Genomic DNA, 19,215 nt, shown 5'->3' with positions numbered 1-19,215 from the left:
TTGCTTCCTGCTTCAGGACCTCCCTTTTTATGGAAAAACATGAAAGTAGCAACAAGGACTAAAACCGCTGAAAAGACCAATTGTTCGCTAAAAACACAATCCCATCCCAAGTCTGGCGGTTGACGACTGATATTTTGATGTTTTGTTGAATTATGTTAAGTTTTTCATGTTTGGTTCAGCGTTGAGTTGAGTAGCGGGAACGAAGAAGATCTGAGGAACATGTTTCCACTGAAGGCGTGTTGAAGAAGCTGCAAGGTAAAAAAAAAAGAAGTTTTTTCTCTTTTTGTGTGCTGTTTTCTCACCCCTTTTTTTTAACTCCAATTTTCTCTAAAACACGGCGCTGATACTATAATGACAGTTAAAAAAGTTGTTTCGGAAGACCGAGTACTAATGCTTGGAAAGTGTCAAATTACAATAATTGTGTGAACATTAACTTCATCTTTGGCAGTGAAACTTAGCCAACATTTTTTCTGTCATCTTGGTAGATTTTATATTCCAAATTAAGTTTGTAATATTGGAGTACACTTTTCTCAAGCATCATCATCCTCTCCTTTTATTTCATTTAAAAACATTCTCCATCCAACACTTTCATTTGTGTTTTGTGGATAATTAATATAAATGTATTTTATCTATAAATGTTAATTTGAACCATCATTTTTGCAGGGCAGAATCGATACACAGTTAGCTCTTATAGGGGCCCTGTTATGCAGAACTAACTTTTTTTTTACCTCTTGGTTCAAGTTTTTGTGTATTTAGGATCTGCATAAGAGCCGAAAATTTGAAACCAAAACCATGGAGGCATGGCGGCGATATTTATAAAACAGTCTTGACTTTTTTCATACAATAATTTTGCCCAATCGTGACAGTATTCCCAGTTGCGACTCAGGCCCCGTTTACCGGTACACTAAGAACTAACTAAGGCAGTGGTTCTTAACCTGGGTTCGATGGAACCCTAGGGGTTCGGTGAGTCGGGGTCAGTGGTTCGGCGGAGGTCAAGACACGCCCGACTCATCGTGTAAATAAAAACTTTTTGCTATCGGCGTATTACGGATACGGCAACAGCAGAAGTCACACTGAATTGCAGGTGTGTAATTTGTTGTGAGTTATGCACTGTGTTGGTTTTGTTCTTTGAACAAGGTGATGTTCATGCACGGTTCATTTTGTGCACCAGTAAAAAAACATGGTAACACTTTAGTATGGGGAACATATTCACCATTAATTAGTTGCTTATTAACATGCAAATTAGTAACATATTGGCTCTTAACTAGTCATTATTAAGTACTTATTAATACCTTATTCGGCATGGCCTTATTATAACCCTAACCCTCTAACCCTAACCCTAACCAAATAACTCTAAATTAAGTATTTGTTACTTAGAATATGTTCCCCATACTAAAGTGTTACCAAAAACATCTAACTTTGTCTTGAATTTGAAAAAAATTTTTTTTTTTTTTTTCACTAAAGAAGGGTTCGGTGAATGCGCATATGAAACTGGTGGGGTTCGGTACCTCCAACAAGGTTAAGAACCACTGAACTAAGGTTATCCAGGGTAAATCCCACCTTGCCTTATCCTTTTCCACACACACACAATGATTGTTTAAGACCCCCTCTCCCCGTCCGTCCGCCGGCGCAACGTGACCTAGTACGCATGCGCGGAAAATGCGCACGTCATAGTCACCTCCAGTGTTGCTTTGTGTGCAAGTTCTTAAATTTAACTTATCTGAACAATATCTAGTGTTGTGGTATTTCAATTAACCGGAATCCAGTGTGCTGTTGGGCCCTATTGTAGTGAATCACACCTGAGCCATGATAAATTAATCAAATCTTTATTAGACACGTAAACAATGTGATAAAGAATCAATCTTGGGATCGAGATATCTGGTCAGGACACTCCTCACTCTTTTGCTTCCACCTTCATTGTCCATTCGTTTTTGGTGACTTTATATACTCTGGACCTAGACGTTGAGTCCGCGACATACATGGCGGACAATAACTGATACAGTCTGCTTTGCCAGTCCAAATGCATTCAATGTTTTCCGTAGTCTTCTCTCGACGGCCAGGTAATACAAAGCACACGCTACCTTTTTTATCACATCCACGGGAGCCCACATCTTCGTTGTCTCTCCTTCGACAAATGGACAAAGTTTTTCGGTAAGTAGAATCACAGCTGACCCAGACATTCGAAAGTTCTCTTTCCGTCTGAGATGTGTTGTATCCGAAATAGCTGCAATCGCGCGTTTTCTTCTCTTAAGGTATTCATGTGTGATTTCCACAAGTACATGTAGAAGAATGAGAAACAAGGGCATGTCTGGATGACTCGCCTCCATCTTTCCAGTGGTTAGCTGTGGTTGTTATGAAGCTGGCTGTGGCGCGTTTTTTCTGACGTCACTTCCTGTGTGGGGCGCGGTCTTTCTGACGTCACTTCCTCTCCCAACTCAGTTTGTAAACGATCAATGAGTCCATACAAAGCTAAGAGCCGGAGATTCAAGAAATACACGGCGCACTTACCCGTGTAAAAAATTATCCAAGGAGGGTTACCTTAAACGATGGTTTAGTGTGGCTGAAACGGGGCTTAGGCTAAATAGTTATTTGTTTAAGGGGTTATCCGGCTTAGTGTAGACATATCCTCAGTGGATTGTCCTTATATGGTAGAAATTTACCCAAAGTGTCTTGTGCGCGTAGGGCTGGGCGATATGGCCTTTTATTAATATCTCAATATTTTTAGGCCATGTCACGATACACGATATATATCTCGATATTTTGCCTTAGCCTTGAATGAACACTTGATGCAAATAATCACAGCAGTATGATGATTCTATGTGTCTACATTAAAACATTCTTGTTTGTACTGCATTAATATATGCTCATTTTAAACTTTCATGCAGAGAGGGAAATCACAAGTAAGTCAATTTACCAAAACTGTATTTATTAAACAGTTATTAAGCAGTGGCACAGACATTCATGTCATTTCCAAAACAGAAAGTGCAAGATTGTCAGAGACATTTTATAACAACCTATTAGTGCACTTTTGTGAATGATGTCACCAAGATGACATATCAAAACAACACTAAATTAAAGTGCACTTTTTGTACAGAAAGCCACTACAATAGTTAAAAACAAATAAAGTGCACTTTTGTGCATGATGTCACACAAGATATTTCAATAACTGTCAAATAAAAATGAGCTGCATAATAGGAAATCAAACAGTGTATGTCCTTCGCTAAGTGGTAGGTTCCTGCGGACGTTATCTCCTTCTGTTGTTGACTTTTTTTTTCATACGGTGTTGATCTGGAAATAGTTGCTTTGGCATTTTGTTGGTGTGGCACCGGCCGGAGATGTTGACATGTAGAGTTTCAAGCACTCCTCATTCTCTAGCGGGTGACTTTTCAAATGATGCTACATTAGCAGTGCTGCTACTTTTTGTAGCAACGCTTTTGCCGCATAAATGTTGAACATATTCCCGCTTGAAGCCAAACCACCGTCGGACGATGGACCCCGTGCTGTTTTTCTTAGTACCGTATTTTTCGGAGTATAAGTCGCACCTGCCGAAAATGCATAATAAAGAAGGAAAAAAACGTATATAAGTCGCAATGGAGCCCGGCCAAACTATGAAAAAAACTGCGACTTATAGTCCGAAAAATACGGTAATTAATTCTTCCTCCATTTGTTACCAGATTCGCACCTTCTCTCTCTCGTATTACCACCCGCACCTCACCGTTAGCATCACAGCTAACGTTAGCATGTCGCTACCTCTCCGCTCCGCGGGAGCGTGTGACGTTGCACACGTGTCGTGTGTAAGAAGGTGCGCTTGATTTACGTTTATGTGAGAAGGAGAGACAAGAAAGAGTGGGAAACACATGCAGTGTAATGCCCGCAGCTAAAAGCTACTGCGTGAGAATGTATACTCAAATATCACGATATACTCATTTTCTATATCGCACAGAGACAAACCCGCGGTATATCGAGTATATCGATATATCGAGTATATCGATATATCGCCCAGCCCTATGTGCGAGTCTGCCATTGTAGTCCGACGATGTAGTCGATAAGCGCCTTCTTTTTCCCCATCCTCTTGTTGTGGGGCAGAATGTCTCATACATGCACATGTATCCTCCAATGTTGCAATATTTATTGCAAAGTAGCGTATCGTTCAAACTTATATCTGTCAGTAGACTCCGTATGGAAGCGCTAAAAGCTACAACATTGCTGATGGGGAAAAGACACAGTCGAAGTGGAGGCACGTAAACAAGACCGCTCACAAAACGGTGCATCCTGAAGAGACGGTCAGAATGCAGAAGCGTATTAGAAAGTATTCAGGCACAAACGTGTAAACTCACTGTGTCGTGGCTTTAACTTATTGAGTTATTGTGACCACTAGGTGTTGCAAAAAAACAATTTCCACTCCACTACAACTTGAAGACAACATGAGTCCATTCCAGATGGTTATTAATAAATACGTTAGTATTTTTCATAATTGGCATTACTCTGTATTTGGCTAATTTAATTCGATTGAACCTTTTCTGACATACCACACTACAAAATATTACAAGTATAAATGATTCCTGCTGATATCGTATTGGATCAAAATCGGCCAATTCTCAAAGCTCCATTATCGGTATGGTTTAGAAAGTGAAAATCTTGTTTTTAGACAAACAATAACATCACTTAATAGTTACCGGTATCCTTCTTGAAGACTCTTGTTGGCCAAGACAGAGATGAGCAAAGAGGGTGAGGGGCGGCTTTGTACTTGGCTTCAAGTTCTTTCTTGAATTCAATCGTGTTTCTTATCTCTATCAATTCTCTATTCAAGTCTCAGACGCGTGGGATTCTCTGTTTAAGCACTCGATTCTGCTTAATGATAAGCGGGCAAAAAATACTACGGTAGTTTGTCAGTTTATAGTTAGTGCCATCAAGCCACTACAGTTAGTTAAATCTGCAAATATGTGGTGACGCAAATGCGGAACTGGGAATAGGCAGAGCTCTTGTTATAAGTGATACAATGATACAAGTTGTTGTTGTTATTTTATATTATGAGTGGTTATCTTCCATCCACACTGAGACTTTTCCTCATACCTCTGGTGACTTCTATGACCTCGTAGCTCTAAGCTTTACCTTGTACAAAAAGTAGCAAAATCAGTGTCCTTGTTTTTTTGTGTGTGTCTGCTATGTCCTTTTTTATGTCTGGGGCAGTCCAAGAGAACAACTACCGTATTTTCCGGACCATAGGGCGCACCGGATTATAAGCCGTACTGCCAATGAATGGTCTATTTTTGATCTTTTTTCATATATTAGGCGCATTATAGGGCACATTAAAGGAGTCATATTATTATACTTTTATTCTAAATGGAAAACACTTCCTTGTGGTGTACATAACATGTAATGGTGGTTCTTTGGTCAAAATGTTGCATAGATTATATTTTACAGATCATCTTCAAGCCGCTTTCTGACAGTCTCTTCCGGATGCGTCGTTTTGTGAGCGGTCTTATTTACGTGGTTCACCTTCGGCAGCGTCTTCTCCCCGTCATGTTTGTTGTAGCGGTGTAGCGTGCAAGGACGGGAGTGGAAGAAGTGTCAAAAGATGGAGCTAACTGTTTTAATGACATTCAGACTTTACTTAAATCAATAACAGAGCAGCATCTCCACAGGAAATGTGTCCCGGGAAAACCGTCCGACCGGAGCTCTAATAACTAAAGTTCCTTGGGTGAATAATGGTAACCCACTACACCGGTATGTTTTAGCACTTTCATGATGAGTTTACTGACAGATATAATAAAGAACTTTACACTACTTTATATTAGAAATGGCAACAACGGAGGATTAATGTCACATAACAAGAAGATAGAGGAAAAATAAGAAGCTTATAGACTTGCGCGCAATTTTTCAGGACTTCTACAGATCCTAAATACAGATCAGCAGGTACCAGAAGGTAAGAAAATTAGCTTTTCATAATATTGCGAAACAAAACGCCAGATAATATGTCTTACCTTATACACACACCATAATAATACTCGTATGTTTAATGCGCCGACAATCTTTCAAGCGGTGCGGCTTCATAGCTTACCAAAGTCGTAGTAAACATTTTGATACATTTTTGAGCGCCGTGTGTGTAATGTTATATATTTTCAATGGAACATTTAAAATGTTGGTGTTGTTTACTTGAGACATATTGCAATCATAGTGCTGTCTACACTTATTTCTTATGTTTGACTGCCATTTACTGGTCACACTTATCGTTACACCATGTACCAAATAAAATAGCTTCAAGGTGAGTAAGCTCAACCAAACGTATTCCTTACATTAGGCGCACTGGGTTATAAGGCGCACTGTCCAGTTTTGAGGAAAAAAAGGATTTTAAATGCGCCTTATAGTCCGGAAAATATGGTAACAATTTCCAGTCATGATAGAATATATGTTCAATGATGGCTAGCGTTAGCTATCCAAATCACTTTTCTTAGCTAACAACACACAAAGCCAATGTGCGTGCATGTGTTAAGTATGTTCGTAGTGTACATCATTATGCCAACTCCTCAATGCTGTCCAGTAGGCAGCATAGGATGGAGTCAGCTCTCATTATCAGTTTATTAAGTCTGTTCCTGTCTCTGACCGTGCTTCCTCCACCCCAGCAAACGACAGCATAGAACACTGCAGAAGCCACCACAGTGTTGTAGAAGGTGACCCGCACACCCCAAAGGACCTTACCTGCTTAGTGGCCTTGGGGTTAGAGTGTCCACCCTGAGATTGGTAGGTCGTGAGTTCAAACCCCGGCCGAGTCATACCAAAGACTATAAAAATGGGACCCATTACCTCCCTGCTTGGCATCAAGGGTTGGAATTGGGGGTTAAATCACCAAAATGATTCCCGGGCGCAGCTCACTGCTCCCCTCACCTCCCAGGGGGTGAACAAGGGGATGGGTCAAATGCAGATGTTAATTTCACCACACCTAGTGTGTGTGTGACAATCATTGGTACTTTAAGTACTTTACTTTTAGTCTCATCAAGAAGTGTAGGCGACTTTGTACTCTGTACTGTTGTACACAGCGTTTAAATTGTGAGTCCCGTCCAGTTTGTTGTTGAAGCGAACACCCAGGTATTTAAATGAGTCCACTATTTCTATATGCATATGTGCATAAAAGACATAACCAACAAAAATGCAGTTCAGGTATGTCTATATTAAGTTATTATAAATGTATGTGTTATTAATATTTTAAAAATAATCTAAAGGTTTGTATGATTACATTTGACCAATAAACAAAAAGCTGCGATAAGGGGGCGACTTGTCCAGGGTGTACCCCGCCTTTCGCCCGAATGCAGCTGAGACAGGCTCCAGCACCCCCGCGACCCCGAGAGGGACTAGCGGTAGAAATTGGATGCCATCCATCCATCCATCCATCTTCTTCCGCTTATCCGAGGTCGGGTCGCGGGGGCAGCAGCCTAAGCAGGGAAGCCCAGACTTCCCTCTCCCCAGCCACTTCGTCCAGCTCCTCCCGGGGATCCCGAGGCGCTCCCAGGCCAGCCGGGATATATAGTCTTCCCAACGTGTCCGGGTCTTCCCCGCGGCCTCCTACCGGTCGGACGTGCCCTAAACACCTCCCTAGGGAGGCGTTTGGGTGGCATCCTGACCAGATGCCCGAACCACCTCATCTGGCTCCTCTCGATGTGGAGAAATTGGATGGATAAACAAAAATACTTCATTGACAACTACAATTCAATTTACTCTAATATTTTCAATAGGGGCCCTGTGATGAGGTGGCGACTTTTCCAGGGTGTACCCCGCCTTCCGCCCGAATGCAGCTGAGATTGGCTCCAGCGACCCCGAGAGGGACAATGTCCAAAATGTATATGAAAAGGTAAAAAAATAGGTTGATATTCAAAATGGAACGACAAGTTTTTAAACCCCTACCGCAGAGAAGCACATTCAAAATTGCTATATGACATTTTGACATTAATTAAAAATTAAACGAAACACACTAAATGAGCAAAAACTACAAAAAAGGAAAATGCTCTTTAACCATATCTTTACAGTTAAGGTTCAGCTACAAAATAAACTTGAATAATAAAGTCGTTTTAGAAATAGTCGTAAATATATCACAAGGACGGTGTTCGAAGCGATGCTAAATTAGTAATCTGTATTGGCTTTTGTGAGGACGCGGCCACGATGCTGCTAGACCAAACTAAAACTATGACAAAGAACATTTTTACTCGCCGCTGAAAAAAATGTTTTTCAGAAACAAATTATAATTGTATCCATGAAGCGATTTAGCCTATCAAGATAGAACCAGCAAATATTTGCAGAGCATGACTACCACGTTGATGATCAGCTACTGAAGTGACTGGTCGCCATAATCATGTGGCCCCCTTAAATGTTGCGGCCCTAAACAACCACATAGTGTTTATGCCAGCGGCCGACCCTGATCACAGGGTTACTGTGGTTTAATTTTGAAAAAAGGCAATATATGTGCATTTAACGTGGTTATTAACCACACAAGAAACAATGTTAATGTGATTAAGCTAAGGACTTGGGTTTAGGGATGCAACGAATATAGATTTTGACTTGGAATATAGTCTGAGTAGGGCTGGGCGATATGGCTAAAAACTGTATCACAATATAAGGTTTTTGTATCGGTCAATATCGATAATCATTGATATTTTTTATGACCTATCAAAAATAAGGACCAGGAGAAAAATATATTACATGTATACATTTTTATTTTAAAGTTTGCATGTTCTCCCCGTGCCCTCCGGGTACTCCGGCTTCCTCCCACCTCCAAAAACATGCACCTGGGGATAGGTTGATTGCCAACACTAAATTTGCCCTAGTGTGTGAATGTGAGTGTGAATGTTGTCTGTCTATCTGTGTTGGGCTGCGATGAGGTGGCGACTTGTCCAGGGTGTACCCCGCCTTCCGCTCGAATGCAGCTGAGTTAGGCTCCAGCACCCCCCCAGCCAAAAAGGGACAAGCGGTAGAAAATGGATGGATGGATTTGACCTTCCTCTGATTATAATCCATTTAACTGTCAAGGCAGAAAGGAAAGAAAATGTCAACACAATTGTCAAGTGTCTGCAGGCTATGTAGCTTCCCACAAAAAAGAAAGACTTCAACTTGAGTGAATTCCACTCAATATTTTATTTGTTGCAACCCCGAAAGGGACAAGCGGTAGAAAATGGATGGATTGATGGATAATGGAGATTCAGATTCACCTTTATTGTCTTTGTACTTTGTACTTTGTACAATATTTAGGGGGGAGTTACTCCTTCAGCTACTGTGCACAGCACAAACAAAGACAAAATAAACACTAAAAACAGATACACAGTCCATAAAAAGTACTATGAACAAACGAATACAGAAAGTGTGATGAATATGAAAACTGGAAGGTAATGCAATAAATACAAAATGTAAATATTGAAGGTGCAATGGTCGAAGACCTTTTATGAAGAAGAAGAAACGAAGACTAAGATTTCCCTCGCCTGGACACAAGTCACCGGGGCCACTCTCTGGAGCCAGACCCGGAGGTGGGGCTCGATGGCGAGTGCCGGGTGGCACAGCCCGAAGAGGCAACATGGGTCCCCCCTCCAATGGGCTCACGACTCATTGGAGGGGGCATAGAGGTCGGGTGCAGTGTGAGCTGAAGGCAGGACCCTTGGCGTCCGATACTCTCATACATAAGCTAGCTCTTGGGACGTGGAATGTCACCTCGCTGAGGGGAAAGCAGCATGAACTGGTGCACGTGGAGAAGTTCTGACTAGATATAGTCAAAATCACTTTGACGCACAGCAAGGGCTCTGGAACCAATTCTCTCGATAGAGGCTCAATTGTCTCTTCCACTCTGTCGTTGCAAGCAGTGAGAGGAGACGGGCTGGGGTGGCAATTTTTGTTTCCCCCTGGGTCAAAGCCTGTACGTTGGAGTTCAACCCGTTAGACGAGAGGGGAGATTCCCTCCGCCTTCGGGTGGAGGGACGGGTCCTGACTGTTGTTTGTGCTTACGCACCAAACAGCAGCTCAGATTACTCACCCTTTTTGGATTCCCTAGAGGGAGTACTGGAGAGTGCTCCCTCAGGTGATTCCCTTGTTCTGCTGTGTGACTTTAACGCTCATATTGGCAATGACAGTGAAACCTGGAGAGGCGTGATTTGGAGGAACGGCCTCCCGGATCTGAACCCGAGTGGTGTTTTGTTATTGGACTTTAGTGCTCATCACAGATTGTCCATAACAAACACAATGTTCAAAAATAAGGGTGTCCATATGTGCACTTGGCACCAGGACACCCAAGGCCGCAGTGCCATGATGGACTTTGTAGTTGTGTCATCTGATTTGCGGTCTCATGTTTTGGACACTCGGGTGAAGAGAGAGGCAAAGCTTTCTACCGATTACCACCTGGTGGTGAGTTGGCTCCGATGGTGGAGGAGGATGCTGGACAGACCTGGCAGGCCCAAACGCATTGTGAGGGTCAATTCCCACCTCCGGAAAAACTTTGAACATGTCACAAGCTTGGAGATTGAGTCCGAGGTGAACTATATTCCGTACCTCTATTGAAGAGGCGGTCGATCGGAGCTGTGGCCGCAAGGTGGTTGGTGCCTGTCATGGCGGTTATCCCAGAACCCTTGAGGGATGCCGTCAAGCTGAAGAAAGAGTCCTATCGGGTCCTTTTGGCTCATGGGACTCCGGAGATAGCAGGCAGGTACCAACAGGCCAAGCGGTGTGCGGCTTTGGCGGTCAAAAAGGCAAAAACTCGGACATGGGAAGCGTTCAAGGAAGTCATGGAAAACGACTTCCAAACGGCTTTGAAGCGATTCTGGACAACCATCCGCCGCCTCAGGATGGAGAAGCAGTGCACTGTCAAAACCGTTTATGGTGAGGATGGTGTGCTGCTGACCTCGACTCAGGATGTTGTAGATCAGCGGAGGGAACACTTCGAAGACCTCCTCAATCCCACCTACACGTCTTCCTATGAGGAAGCAGTGCCTGGGGAATCTGTGGTGGGCTCTTCGATTTGTGGGGCTTAGTTTGCCGAGGTTGTTAAAATGCTCCTTGGTGGCAAGGCCCCAGGGGGTGATGAAATCCTCCTGGAGTTCCTTAAGGCTCTGGATGCTGTGAGGCTGTCTTGGTTGACAAGGCTCTGCAACATTACGTGGACATCGGGGACGGTACCTCTGGATTTGGCAGACCGGGGGTGGTGGTTCTTCTCTTTAAGAAGGGGAACCGGTCAGGAACTTGCATAGCACTAGAGAGTTGACCTGAAAAGAGAGGTTCTGGTGGAAATTAACATTCTTGCCTGGAGAACAGGATCTGGATGTTCACCCAAAGTTTGTTGTCTGTGCACAACCTATTTTTTTCAGAATGTTTGCACTTGCAAGATTTTTTGGCTTACAACGTGTTGTTACTGTATTAGAATTACACAGAAATACTGAATAAATCAAAATGGTTGAAAAGCAATATAGTTAGTTTCCTGTTATTACACTAAATTCAAGGCTCTCAGGCCACACCTGACCAGTAGGGATGGGTGATATGAACTATCACAATAACCTGCTATTTATGGTGAAAACGATAAAAGTGAAGATAAAATACACCCACAAAACTATCTTTTTGACTATGAGTCTGTTAGTGCATCCAGTCTTCAAGAGCCCCCAAAATACTACTCTAAAATAACACTAAGGCTGTTAAACAACATCAATTAAGTTTAAGTAGAACACCTATGCTGCAAAGCTGTACTAGTGTGCTTTGTTTATCATACGGTATGGAATTTATTTTTCTGTCAGAAATATTATATACATTATTTTTATGAGTGTTATATTACAATTCAATCAGAGAGTGTTATAATGCGACTCCATTGGGAACTCTCCCACACTCCGGTTGCATAATGGCGAATAATGATGACACTTATCATAAGCGTCATCATTATACACCAAAATAGACGGATACAAAATAAATAGTTGACAAATGATCAGAAACAGGTGAAAACAATGTTTTAGGAACTCACTTCAATCAATGTTCCACCACTGATCGCCAACACGCTCTTCAGAGCAGACATCGAGGCAAATGTCCCCAAAACTGCGGGAGACATCTTCTTTCATAATCTTCTCCGCGGTTCAGAAAATGTTGACTTTGATTGCACAGAATCCCTAAAATTGCTGCAAATGTGCCAGTAGTAAGACGACTACAATTGAAGCATGTTTACTTCCGTAAACACTGCAGGACGTGTGACCTTAGGTCTGTATTCGGTTCACTTTGCATTCATATTGGAGTCTGGACACATTTTTTTGTAATGTGAACAACTACATAAAAAGATCAGATTTGCAACTTTGGTAAGGCTGTGGCCTTGAACTTTATGGCTGCGACTTGAGCTGGGATTTTGGGCTGTGACAGGCCTTTGTTCAGTCAAACTTGTTCTGATGAGGGAGCCCTGATTAGCCACCAGTTAAGGAAGGCTGATCTGAAGTTCCTTTAGCAGATAATCACATTTTTTTTCAGCAGGCAGGGCACAGCGTTTCAAGTCTTGGTGTACTTTTTGGCTTTTTGTACCAACTTTTCCAAGTGGGTCAGCTTAAAATCATATGCCCCTTTTGGTGGGAAACACATTTCTGGAATCTGCTTCTGCCATTTGTAGAGCCAGGGACAGCTATTTTTCCCCATATAAGCCCAGAGTGTCTCTCGAACTGGGAGTTTCATTTCTTTCAACTCTGTTTTTATTATGCAGGCTTTCTGTTGTGCGCTCAGCTCTGGTGCGCTTTCTGCAACTGCTACCTCACACTCTTCCATGTAAGCGACCTCCAATTATTCATTTGCCTCCATAACTTTGGAGCATCCTACTGTGAGCTGTTTGTAGTTCTCTTGTAACTCCCTTGCAGACATCTTCATGTGGGTCCTCATAATGTTGTTAGTGAGACGTTAAAAAAGTATTTTAACTACCGTCCGCTCTTGCTTCACTTCTTCAAGAGGCTTGAGTTCATCCATCTTGGTGCAAGCTTCCTTAAATGACAGACTTTCTTCTACAGGCCTCCAGATGAAGTCTCCTTCAGTCTTTGCTAATAGGCAACGCTTCACTGGGTTTTTCCAAATCCGTATCCTTCTCGCCACGGTTTTTGATTGTCAAGTGTCTTCAGGCTGTGATTCCACTCAATATTTTATTTGTTGACAATAGGGGTAAGGATGGCAGGGTATGGGCATAGGGATGATAAGAGTATACAGTATATACAAAACCCAAAACCAGTGAAGTTGGCATGTTGTGTAAATAAAAACAGAATACAATTTTTTGCTAATCCTTTTCAACCTATATTCAATTGAATACACTGCAAAGACAAGATAATTAACGTTCGAACTGGTAAACTTTGTTATTTTTTTGCAAATATTAGCTCATTTGGAATTTGATGCCTGCAACATGTTTCAAAAAAGCTGGCACAAGTGGCAAGAAAGACTGAGAAAGTTGAGGAATGCTCATCAAATGCTTATTTGGAACATCCCACAGGTGAACAGGCTAATTGGGAACATGTGGGTGCAATGGTTAGGTATAAAAGCAGCTTCCGTTAAATGCTCAGTCATTCACAAACAAGGATGGCGCGAGGGTCACTACTTTGTAAACAAATGCGTGAGCAAATTGTCGAACAGTTTAAGAACAATTTCTCAACGAGCTATTGCAAGGAATTTAGGGATTCTACGGTCCGTAATATCATAAAAAATTTCAAAGAATCTGGAGAAATCACTGCACGTAAGCGGGAATGCCGTGACCTTTAATCCCTCAGGCGGTACTGCATCAAAAAAACGACATCAGTGTGTAGAGGATATCACCACATGGGCTCAGGAACACTTCAGAAAAACACTGTCAGTAACTACAGTTTGTCGCTACATCTGTAAGTGGAAGTTAAAAACTCTACTATGCAAAGCGAAAGCCATTTGTCAACAAAACCCAGAAACGCCGCCGGCTTTGCTGAGCCCGAGCTCATCTAAGATGGACTGATGTAAAGTGGAAAAGTGTTCTGTGGTCTGACGAGTCCACATTTCAAATTGTTTTTGGAAACTGTGGATCTTGTGTCCTCCGGACCGCTAAGGAAAAGAATCATCCGGACAGTTATAGGCGCAAAGTTCAAAAGCCAGCATCTGAGATGGTATGGGGGTGTATTAGTGCCCAAGGCATGGGTAACTTACACATCTGTGAAGGCGCCATTAATGCTGAAAGGTACATACAGGTTTTGGAGCAACATATGTTGCCATCCAAGCAACTTCTTTTTAATTTTTCATTTCAGCAAGACAATGCCAAGCCACATTCTGCACATGTTACAACAGCGTGACTTCGTAGTAAAAGAGTGCGGGTACTAGACTGGCCTGCCTGTAGTCCAGACCTGTTTCCCATTGAAATTGTGTGACGCATTAAGAAGCGTAAAATACGACAACGGAGACCCCGGACTGTTGAACAACTTAAGCTGTTCATCAAGCAAGAATGGGAAAGAATTCCACCTGAAAAGTTTCAAAAGTTGGTCTCCTTGGTTCCCAAACATTTACTGAGTGTTGTTAAAGGGAAAGGCAATGTAACACAGTGGTAAAAATGCCCCTGTGCCAACTTTTTTGCTATGTGTTGCTGCCATTAAATTCTAAGTTAATGATTATTTGCAAAAAAAAAATAAAGTTTCTCAGTTCAAACATTAAGTATATTGTCTTTGCAGTGTATTCAATTGAATATAAGTTGGAAATGATTTGCAAATCATAGTATTCTGTTTTTATTTACGATTTACACAACATGCCAACTTCACTGGTTTAGGGTTTTGTAGTATGCAGACCTAAAATGTTTTTTCAATGTTGGATACTCATGTTAAACAATGCCAAAACATTAAACGCAGCACACCTCTGTTCGTCGGGTTTTGCAGATGGCTACGTTGTGACGTCACTGTGAGGTGGAAGCACTTACTTAGACTCAATCTTTCTTAGATGTGGTCTGCACACAAAAAGGTTGGACAAAGTCCAATCATCTAATCGTGGCATGACCATAAAAACACCAACATGCAACATAAAAGAAGCTTTTTTTTTTAAATGCAAAGTCTGAATCGATCAGAGAGTAAGCCGGTGTACCTAATGTTGTGACCATGTGAATCTATATAATGTTTATGAAGTTTATTTTCGACCATTTCTGGAAAAAAAAGTGGTGACAACTTCAAGATATACATTCAAACAGTGCACATTTCCAATACATGGTTTAGTCGGTGTTTGATTTGTGTGTGTGTGTGTGTGTGTGTGTGTGTGTGTGTGTGTGTGTGTGTGTGTGTGTGTGTGTGTGCGTGTGTGTGTGTGTGTGTGTGTGTGTGTGTGTGTGTGTGTGTGTGTGTGTGTGTGTGTGTGTGTGTGTGTGTGTGTGTGTGTGAGTGTGTGAGAGAATTATATTTATATAGCGCTTTTTTCTAGTGACTCAACGTGCTTTACATTGTGAAACCCAATATCTATCTGGCAAAGCCTCCAGAAAACACCTCTCTGTCTTATCCCCCTCTTGTCCACGCAATTTACCACTCTTTCTTTTTTTCTTTTTTTCGATCCCCTCCTCCTCCGGTTCGGCTCCGCCAAACAATAAATAAATCCATTTAATAAAGTCAAATACAAATAAGGCAGCAAGTGAAGTGAAATATATTTATATAGCGCTTTTCCTATAGTGACTCAAAGTGCTTTACATAGTGAAACCCATTATCTAAGTTACATTTAAACCAGTGTGGGTGGCACTGAGAGTAGGTGGGTAAAATATCTTACCCAAGGACACAACAGCTGTGACTAGGATGGCGGAAGTGGGGATCGAACCTGGAACCCTCAAGTTGCTGGCACAGCCACTCTACAAGAGAAGTATTCCACACCTCTCTTTTGTAAAGTAAATTTGTACAGCAGATATGGGCATCTACATCAACAATATGATTTGCCTGAGTGGCTGGATAGGACAAAAAAAAGAGTTTACAGCAAAGCATGTCAAACACGTATTGTCTAGACCAGGGGTCGGGAACCCGCGGCTCTTTAGCGCCGCCCTAGTGGCTCTCTGGAGCTTTTTCAAAAATGTGTGAAAAATGGAAAAAGATGAGGGGAAAAAAATATATATATTTTTTTGTTTTAATATGGTTTCTGTAGGAGGACAAACATGACACAAACCTCCCTAATTGTTATAAAGCACACTGTTTATATTAAACATGCTTCACTGATTCGAGTATTTGGCGAGCACCGTTTTGTCCTACTAATTTTGGCGGTCCTTGAACTCACCGTAGTTTGTTTACATGTATAACTTTCTCCGACTTTCTAGGACGTGTTTTATGCCACTTCTTTTTCTGTCTCATTTTGTCCACCAGACTTTTAACGTTGTGCATGAATGCACAAAGGTGAGTTTTGTTGATGTTATTGACTTGTGTGGAGTGCTAATCAGGCATATTTGGTCACCGCATGACTGCAAGCTAATCGATGCTAACATGCTATTTAGGCTAGCTATATGTACATATTGCATCATTATGCCTCATTTGTAGCTATATTTGAGGTCATTTAGTTTCCTTTAAGTCATCTTAATTCAATTTATATCCCATGACACACTATCTGTATGTAATATGGCTTTTAATTTTTTGCAGCTCTAGACAGATTTGTTTTTGTATTTTTGGTCCAATATGGCTCTTTCAACATTTTGGGTTGCCGACCCCTGGTCTAGACCATGTGCTCTTAACCTTTTTGACCTCGGAACGCAACTTTTCCACTGCAGAGGGGCCGAGGGCCCACTTTGATTGATTGATTGAAACTTTTATTAGTAGATTGCACAGTACAGTACATATTCCGTACAATTGACCACTAAATGGTAACACCCGAATACGTTTTTCAACTTGTTTAACATACTCAAATAGTAACACTGAATTAGTGATCTTACCCTTGATTCTAATCGTATTCAATAATTAATACATATAATAACCTACTTATGGTTTAACAGGTTAACAACCTTGTCAAATGATATAAAACCATAGGTTAATCACAAATGTTATTATCAATTTACACAAACCTTAGGCTTAGGTCAGACTAATTAGGGGGGAAAAAAGTAATCACGAAATATACTGCATGGAAAAAGGGACTTATAAATAACTGATGAAAAATACATTTATATTGGCCCTAGTGTGTGAATGTGAGTGTGAATGTTGTCTGTCTATCTGTGTTGGCTCTGCGATGAGGTGGCTACTTGTCCAGGGTGTACCCTGCCTCCCGCCCGATTGTAGCTGAGATAGGCTCCAGCGCCCCCCGCAGCCCCGAAGGGAATAAGCGGTAGGAAATGGATGGATGGATGGAATTATGTAGTGCTAATATAAATACACTACATTATTAATGAATATTTTTCTTAATACAACTGTCATGAAATTTAAGTGCAAATTAAAATATAGCTTCATCACTTAAATCATAATTTTTGCGCTTAAGAAACTTCTCTATGACTTAAGCTGAAGACTTCTTCTATTTGTTTGAGATTGTCATTACTGCCATAAGTGGTGGAAAAGTGTATTATAACTGAGTATGGGGACCATGCGGACCACAGCAGAGAAACAGATATTTTTTGACGCCCTCGAGGGGCCTCTCACGGCCCAACAATGTGCCCTGGCCCTATAGTTATAAACACTGATTTAACCCACAAATAAGTGTTTTCGATGTGGATAAAAATCATCATAGGTCCCCTTTAATGTTATCTGCTCTGTACAATATTTACAGTGCACACCTGAAAATGACAGATGTCCTCCATACTTCACACTGTGTTCTTATGTTTCTCAATATTGTTCACCCTTTGTTTTTAGGAAGTAAAGGCACTGGGAGGAGCTTGGATTCCTTTTTAATCAGGTAGTCCGTGCAAAGGGTCGATGAGGACCGCAGCAGAAGAATCACCGAACAGCAGCAGCGCAGGAGGCGGCAATAGTACCGTCCTGCAACGTCTCCTGCAGGAGCAGATGAATCGGAGTTTTGTGATGCAGCAACAGCAGGTAGGAGCAGGACCTGGATGTGGAGGGCACGGGCAGGGTGGTCCATCCGAAGACCATTCCATGACCCCCCACATTGCCCGGCAGGAGCCCCAGGGACAAGAGCTACAGACAGACAGCTTGGAGAAGTTGGGGTCCAGAGTAGTAGGAGGTTGTGGAAGCAACGGAGGGGGAGTTGGTTCAATAACTGGTGCAGGTGGAAGCAGTGGATGTGGTTCAACTACCCAGGGTCTGTGCCTAAATTTGGAGGAACTGCCTACTTACGAGGAAGCAAAGGTTCAGTCACAATATTTCCGTGGTCATGGCCCACCTCCTCAGCTTCAGCAACAGAGCAACCAGTCCCAGCAGGCCTCACTCCCAACCTCAGGGGGAGCTGCCTTCTATGTCACTGGGGTAACGGATGCCAAAATGCGCACAGAAGGTCGGCCCACCGTGCAGCGTGTTAACGGGGCAGTTAAGGTTCTCCAAGATGATGGACTGAAGGACCTAAAACAAGGTCACGTTCGATCTCTAAGCGAACGACTAATGCAGCTTTCCTTGGCCACGAGTGGTGTTAAGGCACATGCTCCTGTCATCAGCTCTTCACTGTCCACCCAGCTGTCCCCTGCAGGGCAGCCAGGTGATTACTACAAGCCCCAGCATCGGGGCCCACCTCCAGACTACCCCTTTAAAGGAATGAACTTACCGACTATGCAGCAAGAGACTGGAGGTCCTTTTTATCAGGAACAGTCCAGGGAAGTGCCCCATGTCCGATATCAGCCCCCACCAGAGTATGGCTCATTTAGGTAAGAGAAATACTATAGATGAGATATATTAAGCAAAGAAACAAATGCTGTTTAGTCATTATGGATTTGAAAGATGCTCATTTGCAGTTGAAATCCTTTTTAAAATCACAGAAATGAATATCCTGTGTGTGTTTAACTTCTTAAATCAGGGATATTCAACTGAATTGTTTTGGAGGCCACATTTCCATGAAGCTGAGGCCCTGCACTATTCGTCTTATTTTGTATACTCGAAAAACTAGTGTCCTCTACAGGAGGCATTTGATTTTTGTCTATTTATTTTGTTAGAGTTACAGGGGCGCTCTGACCTTCTGCAAAAATGTTAGTCTCTCACAAGCTTTTTTTAACTGAACTCAAGGGCCACCAGTTGAATAGCCCAAATGATAATAAATAGAGGGCCCTAAAATGGGACCTTGAGGAACACCACTCGTTTGACTTAAATAGTTGCATATGAAGTAAACAAGGTACAACAACACCTTAGTTAGATA

The 19,215-nt window shown here is 42.0% G+C and overlaps 1 protein-coding gene across 2 annotated transcripts in view; it reads left to right on the top strand.

Annotated features, from left to right (window-relative positions):
• Nucleotides 1-19,215, top strand: part of amot (angiomotin) — a 66,914-nt gene continuing 47,699 nt past the window's right edge. The window contains exons 1-3 of one of the 2 annotated variants that reach the window (XM_061961827.2): nt 1-255; nt 7,731-7,846; nt 17,766-18,730. In XM_061961827.2, the coding sequence (XP_061817811.1) occupies nt 17,829-18,730 (902 nt within the window). In that variant the 5' untranslated portion in view covers nt 1-255; nt 7,731-7,846; nt 17,766-17,828. The remainder of the gene's footprint in view (nt 256-7,730; nt 7,847-17,765; nt 18,731-19,215) is intronic. The other variant, XM_061961826.2, reaches the window with a different exon arrangement.

The sequence above is a fragment of the Nerophis lumbriciformis genome, linkage group LG09 (assembly GCF_033978685.3).
Source record: "Nerophis lumbriciformis linkage group LG09, RoL_Nlum_v2.1, whole genome shotgun sequence".
Taxonomy (NCBI): Eukaryota; Metazoa; Chordata; class Actinopteri; order Syngnathiformes; family Syngnathidae; genus Nerophis; species Nerophis lumbriciformis.
Note: the sequence above shows the minus strand (reverse complement) of the source record. Positions and strands in the feature narration are given on the sequence as shown.